We start from the raw sequence: 16,901 nt of genomic DNA, 5'->3' as shown, positions 1-16,901 counted from the left end.
ACTGGCAATAACCTCAGCAAGGAGGGTTTCTGAACTTCAGGCCCTAATGGCAGTACAACCCTTCCTAATCTTCCACCAAGATAGTGTCCATGAGGACTAATCCTACATTTATGCCTAAGGTGGTATACAGAGTGTCTTTAAACCAGGCAATCCACCTACCTACCTTCTTCCCCAACCCACAAAACAGAGGGGAAAGAATGCTGCATACCTTGGATGTACATAGACAGCTACGCTACTACCTGGACAGAACAAAACGTAACAGAAAAACTGACCAGCTTTTTGTAGCCTATGCAACAGGAAGGGAAGGAAAAGCTATTTCCAAACAGACAATCTCCAAATGGATAGGAAATTGCATACGATTCTGTTACTCCTTCCATGGAAAACCAATTCCACAGAACATAAGGCCTCATTCTACAAGGGCAACAGCCACTGCCACAGCCTTCTTACGAGGAGTGGCAACCAAGGACATTATTGAGGCGGCTACTTGGACCTCCGTGCATACATTTGCCAAGCATTATAATTTACCTCTGTATTCCAGATCCCGAGCAGGGTTTGCCACTGCTGTACTGCAAGGGATCCTAACCACACCATAATCTATTCTTCCTCCTCCCCTAGTTGGCTATGGTATTCTATCCAGTTGTTATGACTGCAGATGCATCCATGAAGGACATAATACAGTTTTGTACCTACCATAAATGTAGATGTCCGAACTGGATAGCATCTGCAGTCAGGATTACCCTCCCTCCTTCCCCTCTGTGGTACTCCTAGGGTATTTACCCTCCTAATAGCTAGCTGGTGGGGGGAGTCTCTTATTGTGTATTTGTTTGTATATATGTACATACATGCTTATTTTTTGTGTTTGCCTTCTATCTTTTTGGAAACATTGGCATTTACCCAAAGTTTAGCCTTCCAAGAGGGCAACTGGCATCTGGGGCAAGAAAGACTGAGGAAAATGGCGTCGGCTGATGCCTTTATACCCGAAGACCAGCAGAGATGACGTCGGGTGAAGTGCGACATCAGCCGAAGCCGGACCCGGACTTTGGAATCCGGCCGACCGAAGGGCTGCCTGACGACAGGACAACCCAGTTGTTATGACTGCAGATGCTATCCAGTTCGGACATCTACATTTATGGTAGGTACAAAACTGTACTTTCTCCAGACATTTTGGAGGGACGACCCTTTGTTCCAGCCCCTCCGCAAGCCACAGTGACCACGGACGCCTCTCAACTTGGGTGGGCAGGGGGGGTAATTGTTCAGGCAGGACAGTCCAAGGCCTGTGGTCCCCTGTAGAGACCAGCTTGCACATAAATGTCCTAGAGATGAGGGTGGTCCTTCTAGCGTTGTAGGCCTTTCATGCCTTTCTTCCTCTGGGAACGATTGCAATTCAGTCAGGCAACATGTCAGTGGTGTGGTATATCAACAAACCGGGAGGGACCAGATCTTACCCCCTTTGTTGCAAGGCCATGAGTGTGGGAATGGGCGATCTCCACCAGTCGTTTTCTCATCGCAGTGCACATTGCCTGCATGGTCCAACATCCTAGCGGACAGGGAAGTCGGACTATTCTGATGCCTTACGAGTGGTCTCTGAATCTTTCAGTAGTGGAACAGATCTTCTGCGAGTGGGATCAACCTTGCTGCGATCTCTTTGCATCTCCCTCCAACGCGAAGTGCATCAAGTTTTTTGCTCTGAACCCCCTGCCGGGAGAGTCCCCCAGAGATGCTGTAGTTCATGCTTGGCCTCCTTGTCTTCTGTATATTTACCCTTCACTACCTCTTATTCCGAGGTTTCTACAGAAAGCTCGTTGACTGAGGAACAAAGTGATCAACATTGCCCCGTTTTGGCCTCATCAGGTATGGTTTCCCTTCCTTTGGTCTCACCTTCTGGCTCCCGAATCTGGACAGTTTGAAGCTCATAGCTTGGCTGCTCCAGTTCCCGTGATTGCTAGGACTTTTGGATTATCCTCCTCCGTTAAGTCTATTTTGGTAGCTGCTCATAAGTCTTTGACCAGGAAGGTTTATCGCAGCAAGTGGAAACGTTTTTCCCTTTGGGCCTCTCAAAGGAGTTCCTTCATGGCCCCCATTTCCACCATTCTTGATTTTCTAGCTGATATTTTTCAGCACTGAGGTAGCTCTTCTGCTGTCAAGGTTCAGTTGGCTGCCATTTCTCATTGTCATGTGGGTGAGAATTCTGCGCCTCTAGCCTCCTCCAGACTGTGTAAAGCCTTTATTAAAGGCACCTTTTTGTTACGGACCCCGGTCAAGGGTGCTGTTCCCCCATGGGACCTTACTGTGGTTCTTGAAGCTTAGGTCGTTCCGCCTTTCGAACCTGCTGCTACAGCAGATCTGAAATATTTATCTTGGAAAACAGTTTTTCTGGTGGCTATTACCTCTGCCAAAAGGGTTTCAGAACTGCAGGCCTTGTCCACCAAAGTTCCTTACATGATTTTTCCCAAAGGTAGGGTTTCCCTTCGGACCAATCCATCCTTTATTCCTAAGGTGGCATCACCAGTGAATATCAGACCATCAATATGCCTGTGTTCTTTCCTAATTTTACTAGCAAGATGGAATGCAAACTCCACCTCTGCTGGAAGTTCATAGATAGTTACGATTCTATTTACACATGACAAAACATTTCTGTAAATCTGATCAATTGTTTGTATCCTTCTATAAACCTTTTTTGGCCAAACCAATCTCCAAGGTCACTATTGCTAGATGGATTTCTTCATGCATCCTTCAGGTCTTTAAGGACAGAGGCATGTGTCCTCTGGGTCAGGTGAGATCTCATTCCACTAGATCGATGGCTGCGTCTGCGGCCTTTTGGTCTAGAGTGTTTATGGATGGTATTTGTTCTGCAGTTACTTGGTCCTCATCTCGTACATTTATTTCTCATTAAGTCTTTCAGCTTTTCCCGGTTAAGGGTCGCCACAGCGGAACTCCGGTCTGCTCATGATTGGCAGTAGTTTTACGGTGCCGAGTTGCCAGCCCGATGCCCAACCTTCAATGAAGGCACGCCCATTCACGCTCACACCTACCTGCATGTCTTTAACGTCACTCAACCGTGATGAGGACTTGCAGACTCCACCCAGAAGGCGCTCCAGCCTAGAATCAAATGGGAGAACCTCTTGCTGTGAGGCGACAACGCTAACCGCTGCAACACCGTGGCTGTACATTTATTTCTCATTACAAATTGGATTTGACTTCCAGGAGGAGAGCATATTTTGGTTCCGCGGTGCTCCGGAATATCCTTCCATGAGGGCCTCCCAGGAGTTTAGTAGGTGGGGACTCTGTCCCACAGGTTAAAGACCAAATTAAGTAAACTACTTCAGATAAAGAAGTTATGTACTCACCATAACATTCCATCTGAGTAGTTCTACTTTGTCTTCAACCATCCCTCCCTCCTTCCCCCGGACCTTGGCATATGAACAGCCTACGGGCTGCAGTTATAGGTCGCAAGTATTTTTTCAGGTCAGGTTATCAGTATAAGGTTCAGCAAACTCTGTCTGGAGGTTGGAAGGTAGTGGAGGTGTGTTATGGGTAATGGGAGGAGCTTGGAGCTCGGAGCAGATGCTAGTAAGGTTGCTGGCTTGGATCCGATACTGATCCGGTATCCCACAGGTTGAAGACAAATGAAGTAGAACTATTCAGATGGAATGTTATGGTGAGTACATAACTTCTTTTTTTCTGCTATTCTCAACACAAGTCATTTCTAAGCAGCACCATGGCCCACTCTGCCAGGGCTTTGGCTTCTTCTGTGGGTTTTTGGAAAGGGTGGACTAAGTGTTATGAAAGCAGCAGTTTGCTTCTCTGTACATTAACAAAGCATTGCAAACGGGATTCCTTTTCCAAGTCAAGAATAAGCTTTGCTAGGTCCATTCTCCAAGAGCTCCTGGATTCTTAAATTCCTTCCTTCCTATATCATTCTAAGGTTTGATAAACTTGCCCATGCAGCTTAGGCTACTGCAGCAGTGATCTAAATCTTGAACCTAGTACAGTTGTGTTCATAAACTTACCATAACAAGTAGAAGTTTTATAGATCTCTGTTGCAGTAGCTGACCACTCCCTTTGTCACTTTTGTTCTAGATGTGTTGTTAGGGTATGTATATACTCCCTTGTATGCATTTGTTTTATTTGCCTTTCCTAGCACTTTCGTTTCAGGACTGTAGCCTTCCTTCTTGAGGCAAGAAAGTTCTGTAGCTTATTGTGCTCTAACCACAGCTTGAACACTACTCTCCTTGAGCCCCACAGCATTTAGAGCATGTGAAAGTTGACCTGAAGCTTTGAAAACTGTCTAGTGGTCATTATTCTCAGGATGTCATACTGATAAAAGTACACTTGTGGAATTAAACTTATTGTAACAGTAGATGTTAAGTTGTCAATCTCGCCTTCATTCTTGCTTGATGGGTTCGGAGCCGATCCCTCGGCTCCGACTCGGCACTTGCTTTAGCTCGAGAACTCCTTTTACCAGCTCGAGGCAGCCCCATATCCCATGATGCAAGGCAGGAAGTACCCAGATCTCGTTTGCCGCTTGGGAGGTCTTCTCTTTACCAGCTCCTGGTAAGTAATTCACTTTTGTGACATTTAAGCCCCTTTTTAGTTAAAACCTTTTATTTTTGATAGTTTAACTTTAAACTTAACTTTTCTGACAGAAATCCCTGTCTCTTTTAAATTTTTTTAGTCAGTTAATTTCCCTTTCCCATCCCCCCCCCCTGTTAGGGTGTGTGTGTTGGTTTATTTTACTAAATACCCTTTTGGGTTTAATTTAATTTAATTGGACTGGTGTGTGTGTGTTTTTTGGGCACCATGTCTAAAGAGAGGGTTTCAGGTTTTAAGAAGTGTGACTCGTGCTGTCAGAAGATGTCTCTGACAGACGGTCACACTTCTTGCCTGTACTGTTTAGGCCCTCTTCACCTGCAGGACTCCTGTGCTATTTGTCACTCCTTCAGCCAGAGAGTCCTGCAGGAGAGAAAAATAAGTTGATTCTGAGGGTCTTCTTAAGCGGAGGGCTCTCCGGCTAAGTCGGCCACAAAATCAACAAAATCTGCCAAGACCCAGGCTTCTGTTTCTAAGCCTGTGGCCTCGGCTCCGACTCGTATAGAGTCGAGATCGGCTCGGCTGGAGCCGATTCTGATCTACTAAGCCTTGGCGCGATGGCTATCGGTGCGAATCTGCTGACCACTGTGGTGTCGGTTCCGACCGGCTCCGACACCCGTACGCAGGCATCGGTGTTGGCTCCGATCGGCTCAGACACCCATGTGGCACAGGCATCGGTGTCGGCTCCGATCGGCTCCGACACCGTTACTCTGGTGGCTGTATCGGCTCGGCTGGAGCCGATACATCGGCGTTCTGCCGGCTCCGGTCGGTGCCGACAGGATCAATAATATCGGCTCCGATGACCCATTCCAGGAAGAGGTCGAGGTCTCCTTCCTTGGAGCCAATACTTTCGGCTCCGGCCTCCCCTCTTCTATCGGAGCGGAGCCATCGGAGCCGATCTTCAAGGTCATCCAGGTTGTCAGACCATGACCTAGAGAGTGGTCAGTAGATTGCTCAAGTCACAGGTACTGGCCCAAATGCTACACAGTCCGTCTCAACAGACGACTGTTGGTCCACACCCCGTTACAGTTCCTCCTTCAACTCTACCCCAGAGTTTGGAGTTGGAGTCTTCGGGCAGGGTTACTGCTACGGCTGGAGGGCGGATACCCCTTCTGTTCCTTCAGCCCCTACTCTTATCTCCTCTTCCTTAGAGGGATTCGGTGGTCGGGCTTCCATGGTCTCCTCCGAGGGGGTGAGTGGCATCGGACCCTTGTGCGAACCCGCTCTTCCCCTTGGAGCCTCGGCCTTGGTGAGCTCGGCTGCGACATCTGCCTCGGAGACTTCCCTTCGGTGGCCCCTGGGTTCCTAGCTCTTGAGCGGGTCTCTCGGACCTGCCTGGGAGGGAGCATTCGAGGTGATGAAGAGTGTACTGGCCTCGGGTATCAGTCAGCAGCCGCTTCCCGTAGCTCCCCGCCCTGTTGTACCTCTTGACATCTGTGCCACTTCTCTTGCCACAGGACCCAGAGATCCTCCGCCTCAGGTTTCCCCATTGGGAATTTCCCCTCTTCCGAGGATTCTCCTGATGTTTGGGAGATCCTCCTAGGAAGAGGACTTGTAAGAGGAAGCATGTAGACTCCCTGAGTCTGTCACTTGGATACTGACTTTGATGAGTCAGAGGGATCCCTAGATCCCCTCTGAGGATGTCTCCTTCTCAGACATCCTAGAACTTCTGAAACAGAGGGAAACTGGCCTCCAACAATCCCTCTGAGGATGAGTCAGTATACCTAGAGGCGTTTGGATCTCGGCCCTCCACCTCCTGGGTGTCTCCGCCTTCGACCCCTTATGCAGGTTATAGCACGAAGGCGTGGACAGCTCCTGACTCTGTAGAGCCAGTCCCTAGGAGGCCTTCTAAATTTATAACTGCCCCTAGTGACAAACAATTCCTTACAAAGGGTGTCCCGCTGATGCCATGGTGGTGGCTGCGGCCACCAAAAGGAACTTGCAGATCCTTCCGTGCCCGTCCATCCTCCTAATAAGGACTCTAGGACCATGGATAGGTACGGCAGCGGATGTTTTCTTCAGCGACCTTTGCTATGCGTTCGCTGAATTATCTTTGTCACTTCACCAGACTCCAGAGAGATATCCTGAAGGAGCTGGGAGAAGTAGTTCAGGATCCTACAGCTGCAGGGGCCCAAGAAAGATTGCTTCAGCTAGGAACCCTCAATTCCATTGCTAACTCCTCCATGCGGCTAATATCTTATGCTGCTGATGGGCGAGTAGAGCCATGAGCACAGGTGTGGCTCTTAGGCGCCAAGCCTGGATGCGGCTATGTGATTTCTTGGATCCCTTTAAGGCGTCCTTCACAAATTCTCCCTTTGATGGGTCAGCTTTGTTTGGCCCTCAGGTGAAGGAAACCTTGACCAGGTGTGAGCAGGACGGCAAGACTCTTTCTGCTGTTGGAGTCCGTTTTCCACCCCTTCTAGGCCTTATCCCAAAGGACAGAAGGGTGGGAAGATGTGGTTCCGTAAATCCCAAGGAGTCACGCCCGGATTCACGTGGTCAGTTTACCCCTAGAGGCAGAGGGGTAACAACAACAGGCGCCGCTCTAGAGGCAGAGGGGTCCGAAGAATCAGGGCAACAGGGAGTCTCTTCCTGAAAAGCCTTTTCAGCATCCCTGAGGTGTTGCCCGGCTGTCCCTCCTTGGAGGCAGTCGGGGGAAGATTATCACTGTACCCAGAAGCCTGGCATTCCCTCACTCAAGACAGATGGGTACAGTCGATCATATCCAAGGGTTACATAATTCCTTTCGAGGAAAGTCCCTTCCCTCAAGTTCCCTTCCAGATGTACCACCGGTCTAAGGGACATTGCAGAGTTAGAGATCGCAAAACTACTGCAAAAGAGCCATTCAGCCAGTCACAATAGACCATTCAGAGCCGGAATCTACTCAAGGTTCTTTTGGTCCCCAAAAGGCGGGAGACTGGAGACCAATATTGGATCTCAGCAGACTCAACAAGTCTGTCAGGAAGACAAGATTCGAATGGTCACTCTTCAGTCAATTCTGCCCTTCTTACAGAAGGACAACTGGATGTGCTCAATAGATCTTCAGGATCGTACTATCACATCAAAATTCACAGGCGCTCCAGGAGATTTCTCCGCTTCGGCTGGGGTCCAGTCATTTCAGTTCAGAGCCCTGCCCTTTGGTCTCACTACAGCCCCCAGAGTGTTCACCAAATGCATGGCAGTGGTCACGGCTCACCTGAGGCGTCAAGGATTCCAGGTGTTTCCGTATCTCGACGACTGGCTCCTGTCAGCCACCACCAGGCATCAGCTTATACAAGCCAGGGATTACACAATAGACCTTTGTTCTCATTTGGGCATCTCAGTCAACTACGAAAAGTCATCCTTATCGCCCTGCCAGTCTATTACCTTCATAGGCGCAAACTTAAACACTGTTAGGATGTCAGCTACCCTTACAGAACAAAGAGTTTCAGACATTCAGACTCATGTCAGGATCATTCTGGCCAGCAAAAGGGACAGGCCAGAATGGTTCTAAAGGTATTAGGTCTTATGGCTGCGGCCATCACTCGTCTTCCCGTGGCTCGATTCTACATGCGCGTCCTTCAGTGGATGCTGTTCACACAGTGGTCATACCAGCAACTCCCAATCGTCACCAGATTCTGGTGACACAAACATCAAAGAACATCTTGCTTGGTGCATCACATCGTCTCAGGTTCACCAAGCCAGGTGCTTTGTACCTCCCGCCCCGATAGCCACTGTCACCACGGAGGCCTCCCTGATCGGGTGGGGGTCATTATCAGGGCAGGATGGTTCATGGGGCGTGGCAACCGTTCGAGTACCATCTGCACATAAATGTCCTGGAGATGAGAGCAGTGCTTTTAACGTTGCAAGCCCTCAACGACTTTCTTCCCGTAGGGACAATTGCAGTCCACACAGACAACATGTCTGTAGTTTGGTATATCAACAAACAGGGCGGAACCAAGTCCTACCCCTTGTGTCGAGAAGCTCAGACTATGGCAATGGGCGATCTCCTCTCATCGGTTTCTGGTAGCAACGCATATCCCTGGGAAAACCAACATTATAGCGGACAGATTGAGCAGAGCTATTCTCATGCCTCACGAGTGGTCTCTCAAACAATCCATAGCGGAAGAGATTTTTCTGGAATGGGGTCGTCCATGTTGCGATCTTTTTGCTACTCCCCAAAACAGCAAATGTCCAGACTTCTTCAGCCTCTTCCTCTATCAGGCCATCCCCCCAGAGACGCTCTGACCCAGGATTGGCCCCAGGGACTTCTTTATGCCTTCCCTCCATTTCCTCTGATCCCTCAGGTGATCCAGAAAGCTACCGTTTGAGAGCCAAATTGATTCTCATTGCCCCTTACTGGCCTCGACAAGTTTGGTTCCCGTTCCTCCATCGTCACCTTTTGGTGCAGCCGTGGCATCTGGACCCAGTGCCAGATCTACTTATTCACCAATCCGGTCAGCTGCACCGGTCAATCCCTTCTCTCAACCTCACAGCATGGTTGCTCCACTTCCTTCCTTAGCCAGGCTTCCTTTGATCTCTAACCCAGTTAGAGATATCATAGTAGCTTCACTAAAATCCTCTACCAGGAGGATTTACACAAGCAAATGGAAACGTTTCTCTTATTGGGCTAAGGCCCAAAATATTGATCCTTTTACTGCCCCTGTTCAGGCAGTTCTGGACTTCTTAGCAGAGATTTTCCATGCAGGCTCCTCTTATTCCACAGTCAGAGTTCAGTTGGCTGCTATTTCTAATTTTCATGTCGGGATAGCAGATCATAATATTATGTCCCATAGACTCTGCAGGGCCTTTTTGAAAGGGATTTTCCTGCTAAAGCCTCCAATCAGGAATCCTCCTCCTCAGTGGGATTTAAATTTAGTGCTGACATCCTTGATTCTTCCCCCCTTCGAGCCAGCTGTTTCTTGTTCCCTGAAATATCTTTCTTGGAAAACTTTATTCCTAGTGGCTATTACATCTGCCAGGAGGGTGTCTGAACTTCATGCTCTTTCGGTTCGACCCCTATTTGATTTTCACAAAGACAGAGTATCTTTGAGAACTAATCCATCCTTTTTACCTAAGGTCGCTTCAAAAAACAATCTGAATCAATCTATTGATCTCCCTGTATTTTTTCCCAACTATTCAGATAGAGCTGAACAAAAGCTACATTATCTTGATGTCCACCGTCAGCTTAGATATTATTTGGACAGAACAAAAATTTAGAAAATCTGATCAACTTTTTGTTTCCTATGCGGATAATAAAAAGGCCTTCCTGTTTCTAAAGTGACTTTGTCCAGATGGCTTTCTTCCGTCATCACTGAAATTTATACGATCAGGGGAAAACAGCTGTGCTCAAAACCTAAAGCACATTCAACTAGGAGTTTAGCTACTTCTACAGCTTTTCAAGCTAGACTGCCTTTAGACACTATTTGTGCAGTGGCCACTTGGGCCACTCCTCACACTTTTGTTTCCCATTACAAATTGGACTTGGCCTCCAGGGACAGAGCCAGTTTTGGCTCTACAGTCCTCAAGAGTTTGTTCCATTGAGCCACCCAGGATAGAGGTGCTAGGAGACACGCGGTCCCGTGAAGCAAGAATGAAGGTGAGATTGACAACTTAACATTAAGTTATGTACCTACCATAACGTTCCATGTTAGTTGTCTTCTCTAGCCTTCTTTCTTGCGACCTCCCTCCTTCCCCCTGGCCTGGACAGACCTTGTATAAGAAACTATAATGCTAAAGACCATTCAGACCTGGTCCTTTTTCCATTTGTAAGTTTCTTCTTCCTTTGGGAAGTATTGTTTATGCTTGGTGTTATTGCCCTTTTGTCAACAAACGAGATCTGGGTACTTCCTGCCTTGCATCATGGGATATGGGGCTGCCTCGAGCTGGTAAAAGGAGTTCTCGAGCTAAAGCAAGTGCCGAGTCGGAGCCGAGGGATCGGCTCCGAACCCATCAAGCAAGAAAGAAGGCGAGAGAAGACAACTAACATGGAACGTTATGGTAGGTACATAACTTCTTAATGTTTGAATAGCTCACTGTTGTAGTAGCAAGAGCTGTATAATGGACATATCCTGCCAAGGACTGGATAACAGGCCAGCTTCCAAAACTTTAGAATCCCGTCTACATACCCTAACTGCTAAAGAGCTTGTGGAAAGTGGTATAAAGTCAGTGGTCAAGGTGCCATATCTCAGAGCTTTTTGCCATAGAACAAAGTAGGCTAGAGAAATGCCAGATAGGTGTCAGGAGAAAAAACTTAATGGCAAAACCCCCCAACCTGCCATAAAAAAGTGGAGAAGGGTGTTTGCCCTGCAACAATGATCTATAATGAACATCTTACTGGGTATTATGGGAGAGGAGATGGAGCCACCCTTATCTTTGTTCTATTAGCTTCAGATTGATTTTGATTAATTTATTTGGTATTCATAGCATATTTATTCAGTACTTGAATAGTCAAGGTTTTGGTATTGTTTCTTCACATATTTTTATGTACATCAGAGTTTGTTTAGGGAATCGTATTACAGTAAGAGGATGATCTGTGATGGCAGGCATCTGCCAGTATTTAGATGCATAGCTGTTTGTTTTGCCCATATGCTGTGAATTGACAGACAGGAATGGTGGGGTTATAGTCCTGTTTGGAGAAGAACTTAGTAGTTGACTGGTACAATTCCTGTATCCAGGAACTTCCTCTGTGCCTCATGTTTTGTTACACTTGTCAAAAGTATTTTTTTGTTATTTTGGTGTGGTTGAGATGACAATACACTTGCATAGATGTTCAGCTGATTATACAAAGTACAAAAAACTTGGTGTGTAGATCATGGGCTAAGACAGAACTAATTCAGTGGTAACACCTTATTATATGACATTGTATGTATTATGTTTATCTGGAAAGAGGTGGTGTCTCTACACCCAAATGTTGGGGGTAGAGTGTTGGCTACCAGTCCAGACCAATAGTGGTGGTAGTGGGGGGTTGAAGTACTATATCTGATGTCTTTTTAGTCCATGTCATCTTGTGTTCCTCAGATCTGATGGCTTTTTCAGACATTCAGCTCTGAAGCTCCGCCTCTTCTCCTATAATATCCTGCAAGCCTGGTTATTTGCCACTTTCAAGTACAAGACACCATCTCTACAGCTCCATCTAGTCTTCACTGGAATTCTCCCAATGTAGGCTGAACAGTCATTGCACCAAGGGTTAATGGTGGAATCTTTGTGACCATTAGGAGGCTTTCAGGGAAGAGTAATATATTGCTAAAATGTCTGTGATGGTTGTCATGTTTCTTTCAAAGGCCCGGTATCCATATTATAAGTTACTGGAGAGGTACGAATGGCCAGTCTGCTGTTATGGTGAGTTCTTCCTACGACTAAACTTTTGCTTGGTTGGTAATACAAGCACACAGTATCTGTTGTGCATGTTTTTAAGTGATCAACTACATAAAAAAAAATAGATGTGCAAGTTGATCTGTTTGTATATTTGTAGGATGTTACTTGCAGAGAGGGCTTGTAGTTTGTGCATGTGCACACATGGATGTGTACATGTATGTTGTAAACATAATTTTCCCTTTTTCTTTTTTTCAGGGCAGGTACTTAGTGCTCACGTGTCTGGCCGTGTAGTTATGAAAAGCTACTTAAGTGGAATGCCAGAGTGCAAATTTGGAATGAATGACAAGATTGTTATTGAGAAACAAGGCAAAGGAACAGCCGATGAGACTGGCAAGAGGTGAGAGCTGCAGTATTTCTATGATCTTTTTTGTTGAGTTCCTCACTGTTGCATTTAGTTGCATTTGTTTTGGTACTTTAAAAGTTCAAACTTTTGAAGAAAGAGCTGTGGTCCAGACATTTTTCTTCCTGGTGCAAAGTTGTTCATAATCGAGCACATTAAATTTCTCTCATTCTTTTTTACTGCCAGAACATTACACTGAGCTAAGGGTCATGAATTACATAGTCATTGCTACTATTTTTAATTTGACTTTAATTTTCACTGTATAGGTTTAGGTTATTTTATTTTCTGTACTGTTTTTTCTTCATCCTGTTTCATTTTTACCCCCTCATACATTGTCCAGCATCGCTATAAAAGTGATCATTTACCAGTATTGTCTTGCATACATTTGCCGTGACCATTGTTGACATGATAGAGTAGCATTTCTCTATGAATTATTACGGAAGGCAAACTGTATTGCGGGCATTTGTCAATTCCTGCATCTTCAGTTCAGTCTGTTTCCTGAAACTGCTAAATGTATTTTCCGTGTTCTCCCCATGGGTGCTCTGGTTTTGTCCTTCACAAAGCTATGCAGTTGCTGTAATGAAGTGCCCTTAGGTTTGTTTTGCATAGCTTGAGTCTTCTCTGTAAAGTAACCTGTGGTTCAGTGGATTATCACATTCCACAAAATGAAATAGAAACTAAGCTGCTTTGAGCCATCCTTCAGGTTAGCTGAGAGCAGGAGTTTTCCTTAAATATTTTATGCCATCTTAGAGTTGAAGACATGCACACATGGTTGATATTTCTGCTATGTGTCCTTTCAGAATATTGTAGTTCATCTTACTGTAGTGTATGCGTGTTTCCTTCATAGGTTATTAGGCATTTAATTGGGTAGTTCATTAGTAGCCTAGCCACTGCAGCTCTGGTTTGTTGCCCCTTTGCATAAGGAATTATGGGGCCAGATCTGAGATGTGTTTATGGGTCACTCATATATTTAATTGAATTGTATTTGAAGATGGTTGGGGAATCTCTTTTTGTATGAAAGAGAAAATCTGATGTTCATCGTGTTACACTGCTGCAGTCATTACACTTGGGTTATCCTGCCGTCAGGCAGTTCCCCAGTCGGCCTGAGTTCCAAAGTCTTGGTCCGGCATCGGTTGCTGTCGCCTCCTCCCTGACGTCAGTGCAACAAGGGTATATAAGATGCAGCCGGCGCCATTTTCTTCTGTCTTTCTTGCCGCGTGGTGCCCAAAGCAGAAGCAGTTCGCAAGTGCCGGTCGGCCGACTCCTGAGATTTTCATTCAAAATCCAGAACCGAAGTCTTCTAAAAGAGCTAAGTACCCCATTGGTGAAACTTTTTCTTGCCTCAGACCGATGTCAGTAAAAGTTAATAACTGTATTTCTTGTGGGAAGCAAATACCTCATAAGGATTTCCACTCCTATTGTATTCCATGCCTAGGCCCTGACCATGACGTCACTGGTCGGTTTTGTGCTAGGTTTAACAAGCGCACTATTAAACGTCGGTTTGATTTTGCCCGACATTATTTTGGTAGAAAATTCAATTACACCATGCCGTCGGAAATTCCGACGACCGCAATGCATAAAAAGCGCAAGGACAAGGACAGGCATCCGAGGCCCAAAACTGACGACAAGGCCTCTTCTAGGCCGGTCGTCGGTTTTCAGTGAGGCGCCTACGCAGCCCCTGACTACCGCTTCCACAGAACCACAGACCGCCTCAGACTGCCACGTGGAGCTGGCTGGGCCTTCGGATGTGCTAGGTCTTCAGCTTACCGATCCTAAACCTACAGAGGGAATCGAAGTAGCTGAGCAATCCACAGTTACAGAAGGTGTTTTCAGACCTGCCCAGTTAACCATTAAAACCCTCTGTTCAGTCTAAGCCCCCCTTAAAAGCAAAGAAAGACACAACTCTCTCCAGGACAGGCTTCCATGCCTAAGAAACAAATGCTAAAAATGGCAGAGGACCTAATCACCCGATGCAGACTATGAATCTTCTGACCAGGTGTCCATTTCCTCAGACTCTTCCTCGGACCTAGGATATCCTTTACCCCCTTATGAGGATTCGGATGCTGAGGAATCAATTCCATCAGCTTCTCCGCCTGAGGATTACTCCTTTGGGGGAGACCTTACATACCATGAGGGAGCATTTCCACTGGGAAGGTCAGGATTACTCAGAATCCAAGAAAAGGCTCAGAGACTTCCTTTTATTGCCTCAACACAGACCCCTTGCTATCCCGCCAGTTTTAGACATTGTGGATGATGTGTACACTGAATCCAGTTTGGACCCTGACTCCTTACCCCCAGCCCCAGTTAAACCTGATGGATATTAGAGTCCCTGACTCTCTCAAATTTCTGTACAAGAGCCTTGTTGCTGACCCTGAAACTATTTCTCAGGGACCCAAAGTGATTAAGGCCTCATCAGCAAAAAACCCAGTTCCCTCTGACAGATTCCAGAGCATTAGACAGATGGGGAAAGAAGGTATATACGTCTGCAACTTTAGCAAGGAGAGCCTTGAATTGCCAGTTTCACAGGCTAAAATATCAGCAATTTTTGATGTCTCAGTTGAAACAAAAGATGCTTCCAGATTCAGATCCTCCTAACTTAAAAGAAATGCAGGATTTATTGCATGCTGCTGAACAAGTGGGAAAACATACTTTGCATTGTGGGTTTGATTCCTTAGAGGCCTCCTGTAGAGCAGCAGTTACAGGCTCTGTCATTAGAAGGCATGCTTGGTTAAAAGAACATACGTTACCAGATCATGTTAAGGTCAAATTATTGGATGCACCTTTGCAGCGGGATGTGCTGTTTGGAGTTAAGGCAGAGGAGGTATTAAAGAAGATGGAGGATAAGGCAAAACTCTATGCAAACGGTGAAAGATTTCTTACAGGTTCAGCCTCCTCGTTTTAGCAGAAATTGGCCGATAAAGAATTGGTCCTTTCCAGTCACAGACCTCAAAGGGGCAGATACAGACGTCCAAGAGGTAGAAGTCAGACACAAGGCCCTTAGAGGCCTCGACAATGGGGCACACCAGGCCAGAAAGAAGAAGATAGGCCTGAACCTTATAAAAAACAGACTCAATTGCTTTCCACTACAGCTGCCAAACAGTTCTCTCTTGGCAGCCTCCTTAGGAGGAAAACTGGCACTTTTCTATCACAACTGGCATTGCAACACCAAAGACAAATGGGTTCTCAACATTGTATCTCAAGGTTACAGGTTCCATTTTCACATCCTGCCAAGGCTAAAAGGAATGCCAAATCTGCCACCAAATCAATGGGCAGAGGCTCAAAAACAAATTGCAGCACTCATGGACATGAGAGCTATTCAAAAGGTACCACCACAGGAACAAGGACAAGGATTTTACTCAAGACTCTTTCTGGTTCCCAGAAAGGACAAAGCTTGAAGACCCATTCTGGACCTTTCTACACAAACACTTACCTGGATGTACCAAAATTCAAGATGTTGACACTACAGCAGCTTCTTCCCATGCTGGGCAAGAAAGCTTGGCTCGTGACTTTGGACCTCAGAGGCATACCTGCATGTCCCTATCAGACAAAACTGCAGAAGATACCTCCGATTTTTAGCTGGTTCAATGCACTATCAATTCTCTGCACTGCCCTTTGGCTTATCTACTGCGCCCAGGGTCTTCACAAAGTGCCTGGAACCAGTAATTGCATTTTGCAGGCAAAAAGGAATTCAAATTTATCCATACCTGGACGACTGCCTGATTCAAGCAGAGAGCAAGGACATTCTACTAAAGCATCTGGCGGACGTAAAAAAGTTAAGTTGCCTGGGGTACACAGTAAACAAAAAGAAATCAAATCTAGTGCCCTCTCAACAGATAATATTCCTGGGTGCCAGCTTGAACACAACGGCCTCGATGGCTTATCTCACGCCAGACAAGCAAGGACAACTGACTCAGTATTTTCAATTAATGGCAGCAAAGACCCAACTCCCTGCAAGAAAAATTCTGCAGGCCTTGGGCTACATGGCATCTTGCATACTAATTCCATATGCCAGACTGCATATGAGGGAACTACAATGGTACCTAATGAGCGTATGGTCTCAACTCTGTCAAAGTTTGGAAACAGTTATACCACTAATTCCTTGCCTGCAGCAGGAGTTTCGATGGTGGACACAATCTTGTCACCTCAACAATGGATAGCCTTTCATTCAACCCACAGCCAGGCAGACACTGACAACAGATGCATCTGATTACAACTGGGGAGCACACATGGCAGGAAAATGTATCCAGGGCCAGTGGCCCACAGAGCAAAGACATCTCCACATCAATCAAAAAGAGATGCTAGCTGTACAAAATGCTGTTATAGCTTTCAAGGACCTACTGCATCCAGGACAATTTCTACTAAAGACAGACAACACCACAGTTATGTGGTACATAAACAAGCAGGGGGCACACACTCCTACCCCCTCTGCAGACAAGCCATGACCTTGTGGAACACAGCTCTAAACTACCAAGTTCATCTGCAAGCACAATTCCTGCCAGGAGAGAAAAACACACTGGCAGACGACCTAAGCAGAAACATTATGGACCCACACGAATGGGAACTGAATCCACAAATATTCAGAATAACACAAAAATGGTGGAGCCCGGACATAGAT

General features: G+C 46.3%; 1 protein-coding gene across 1 annotated transcript in view; it reads left to right on the top strand.

Moving 5' to 3' along the window:
- The window catches only part of AP2M1 (adaptor related protein complex 2 subunit mu 1), a 1,300,958-nt gene that overhangs the window by 536,822 nt on the left and 747,235 nt on the right, over positions 1-16,901 (top strand). The window contains exon 12 of the mRNA XM_044070763.1: positions 12,142-12,283. Within this exon, the coding sequence (XP_043926698.1) occupies positions 12,142-12,283 (142 nt within the window). The remainder of the gene's footprint in view (positions 1-12,141; positions 12,284-16,901) is intronic.

The sequence above is a fragment of the Protopterus annectens genome, chromosome 4.part1 (assembly GCF_019279795.1).
Source record: "Protopterus annectens isolate FY-2018-M chromosome 4.part1, PAN1.0, whole genome shotgun sequence".
Taxonomy (NCBI): Eukaryota; Metazoa; Chordata; order Ceratodontiformes; family Protopteridae; genus Protopterus; species Protopterus annectens.
The sequence above is the reverse complement of the archived record's forward strand: the minus strand, read 5'-3'. Positions and strand labels throughout refer to the sequence as shown.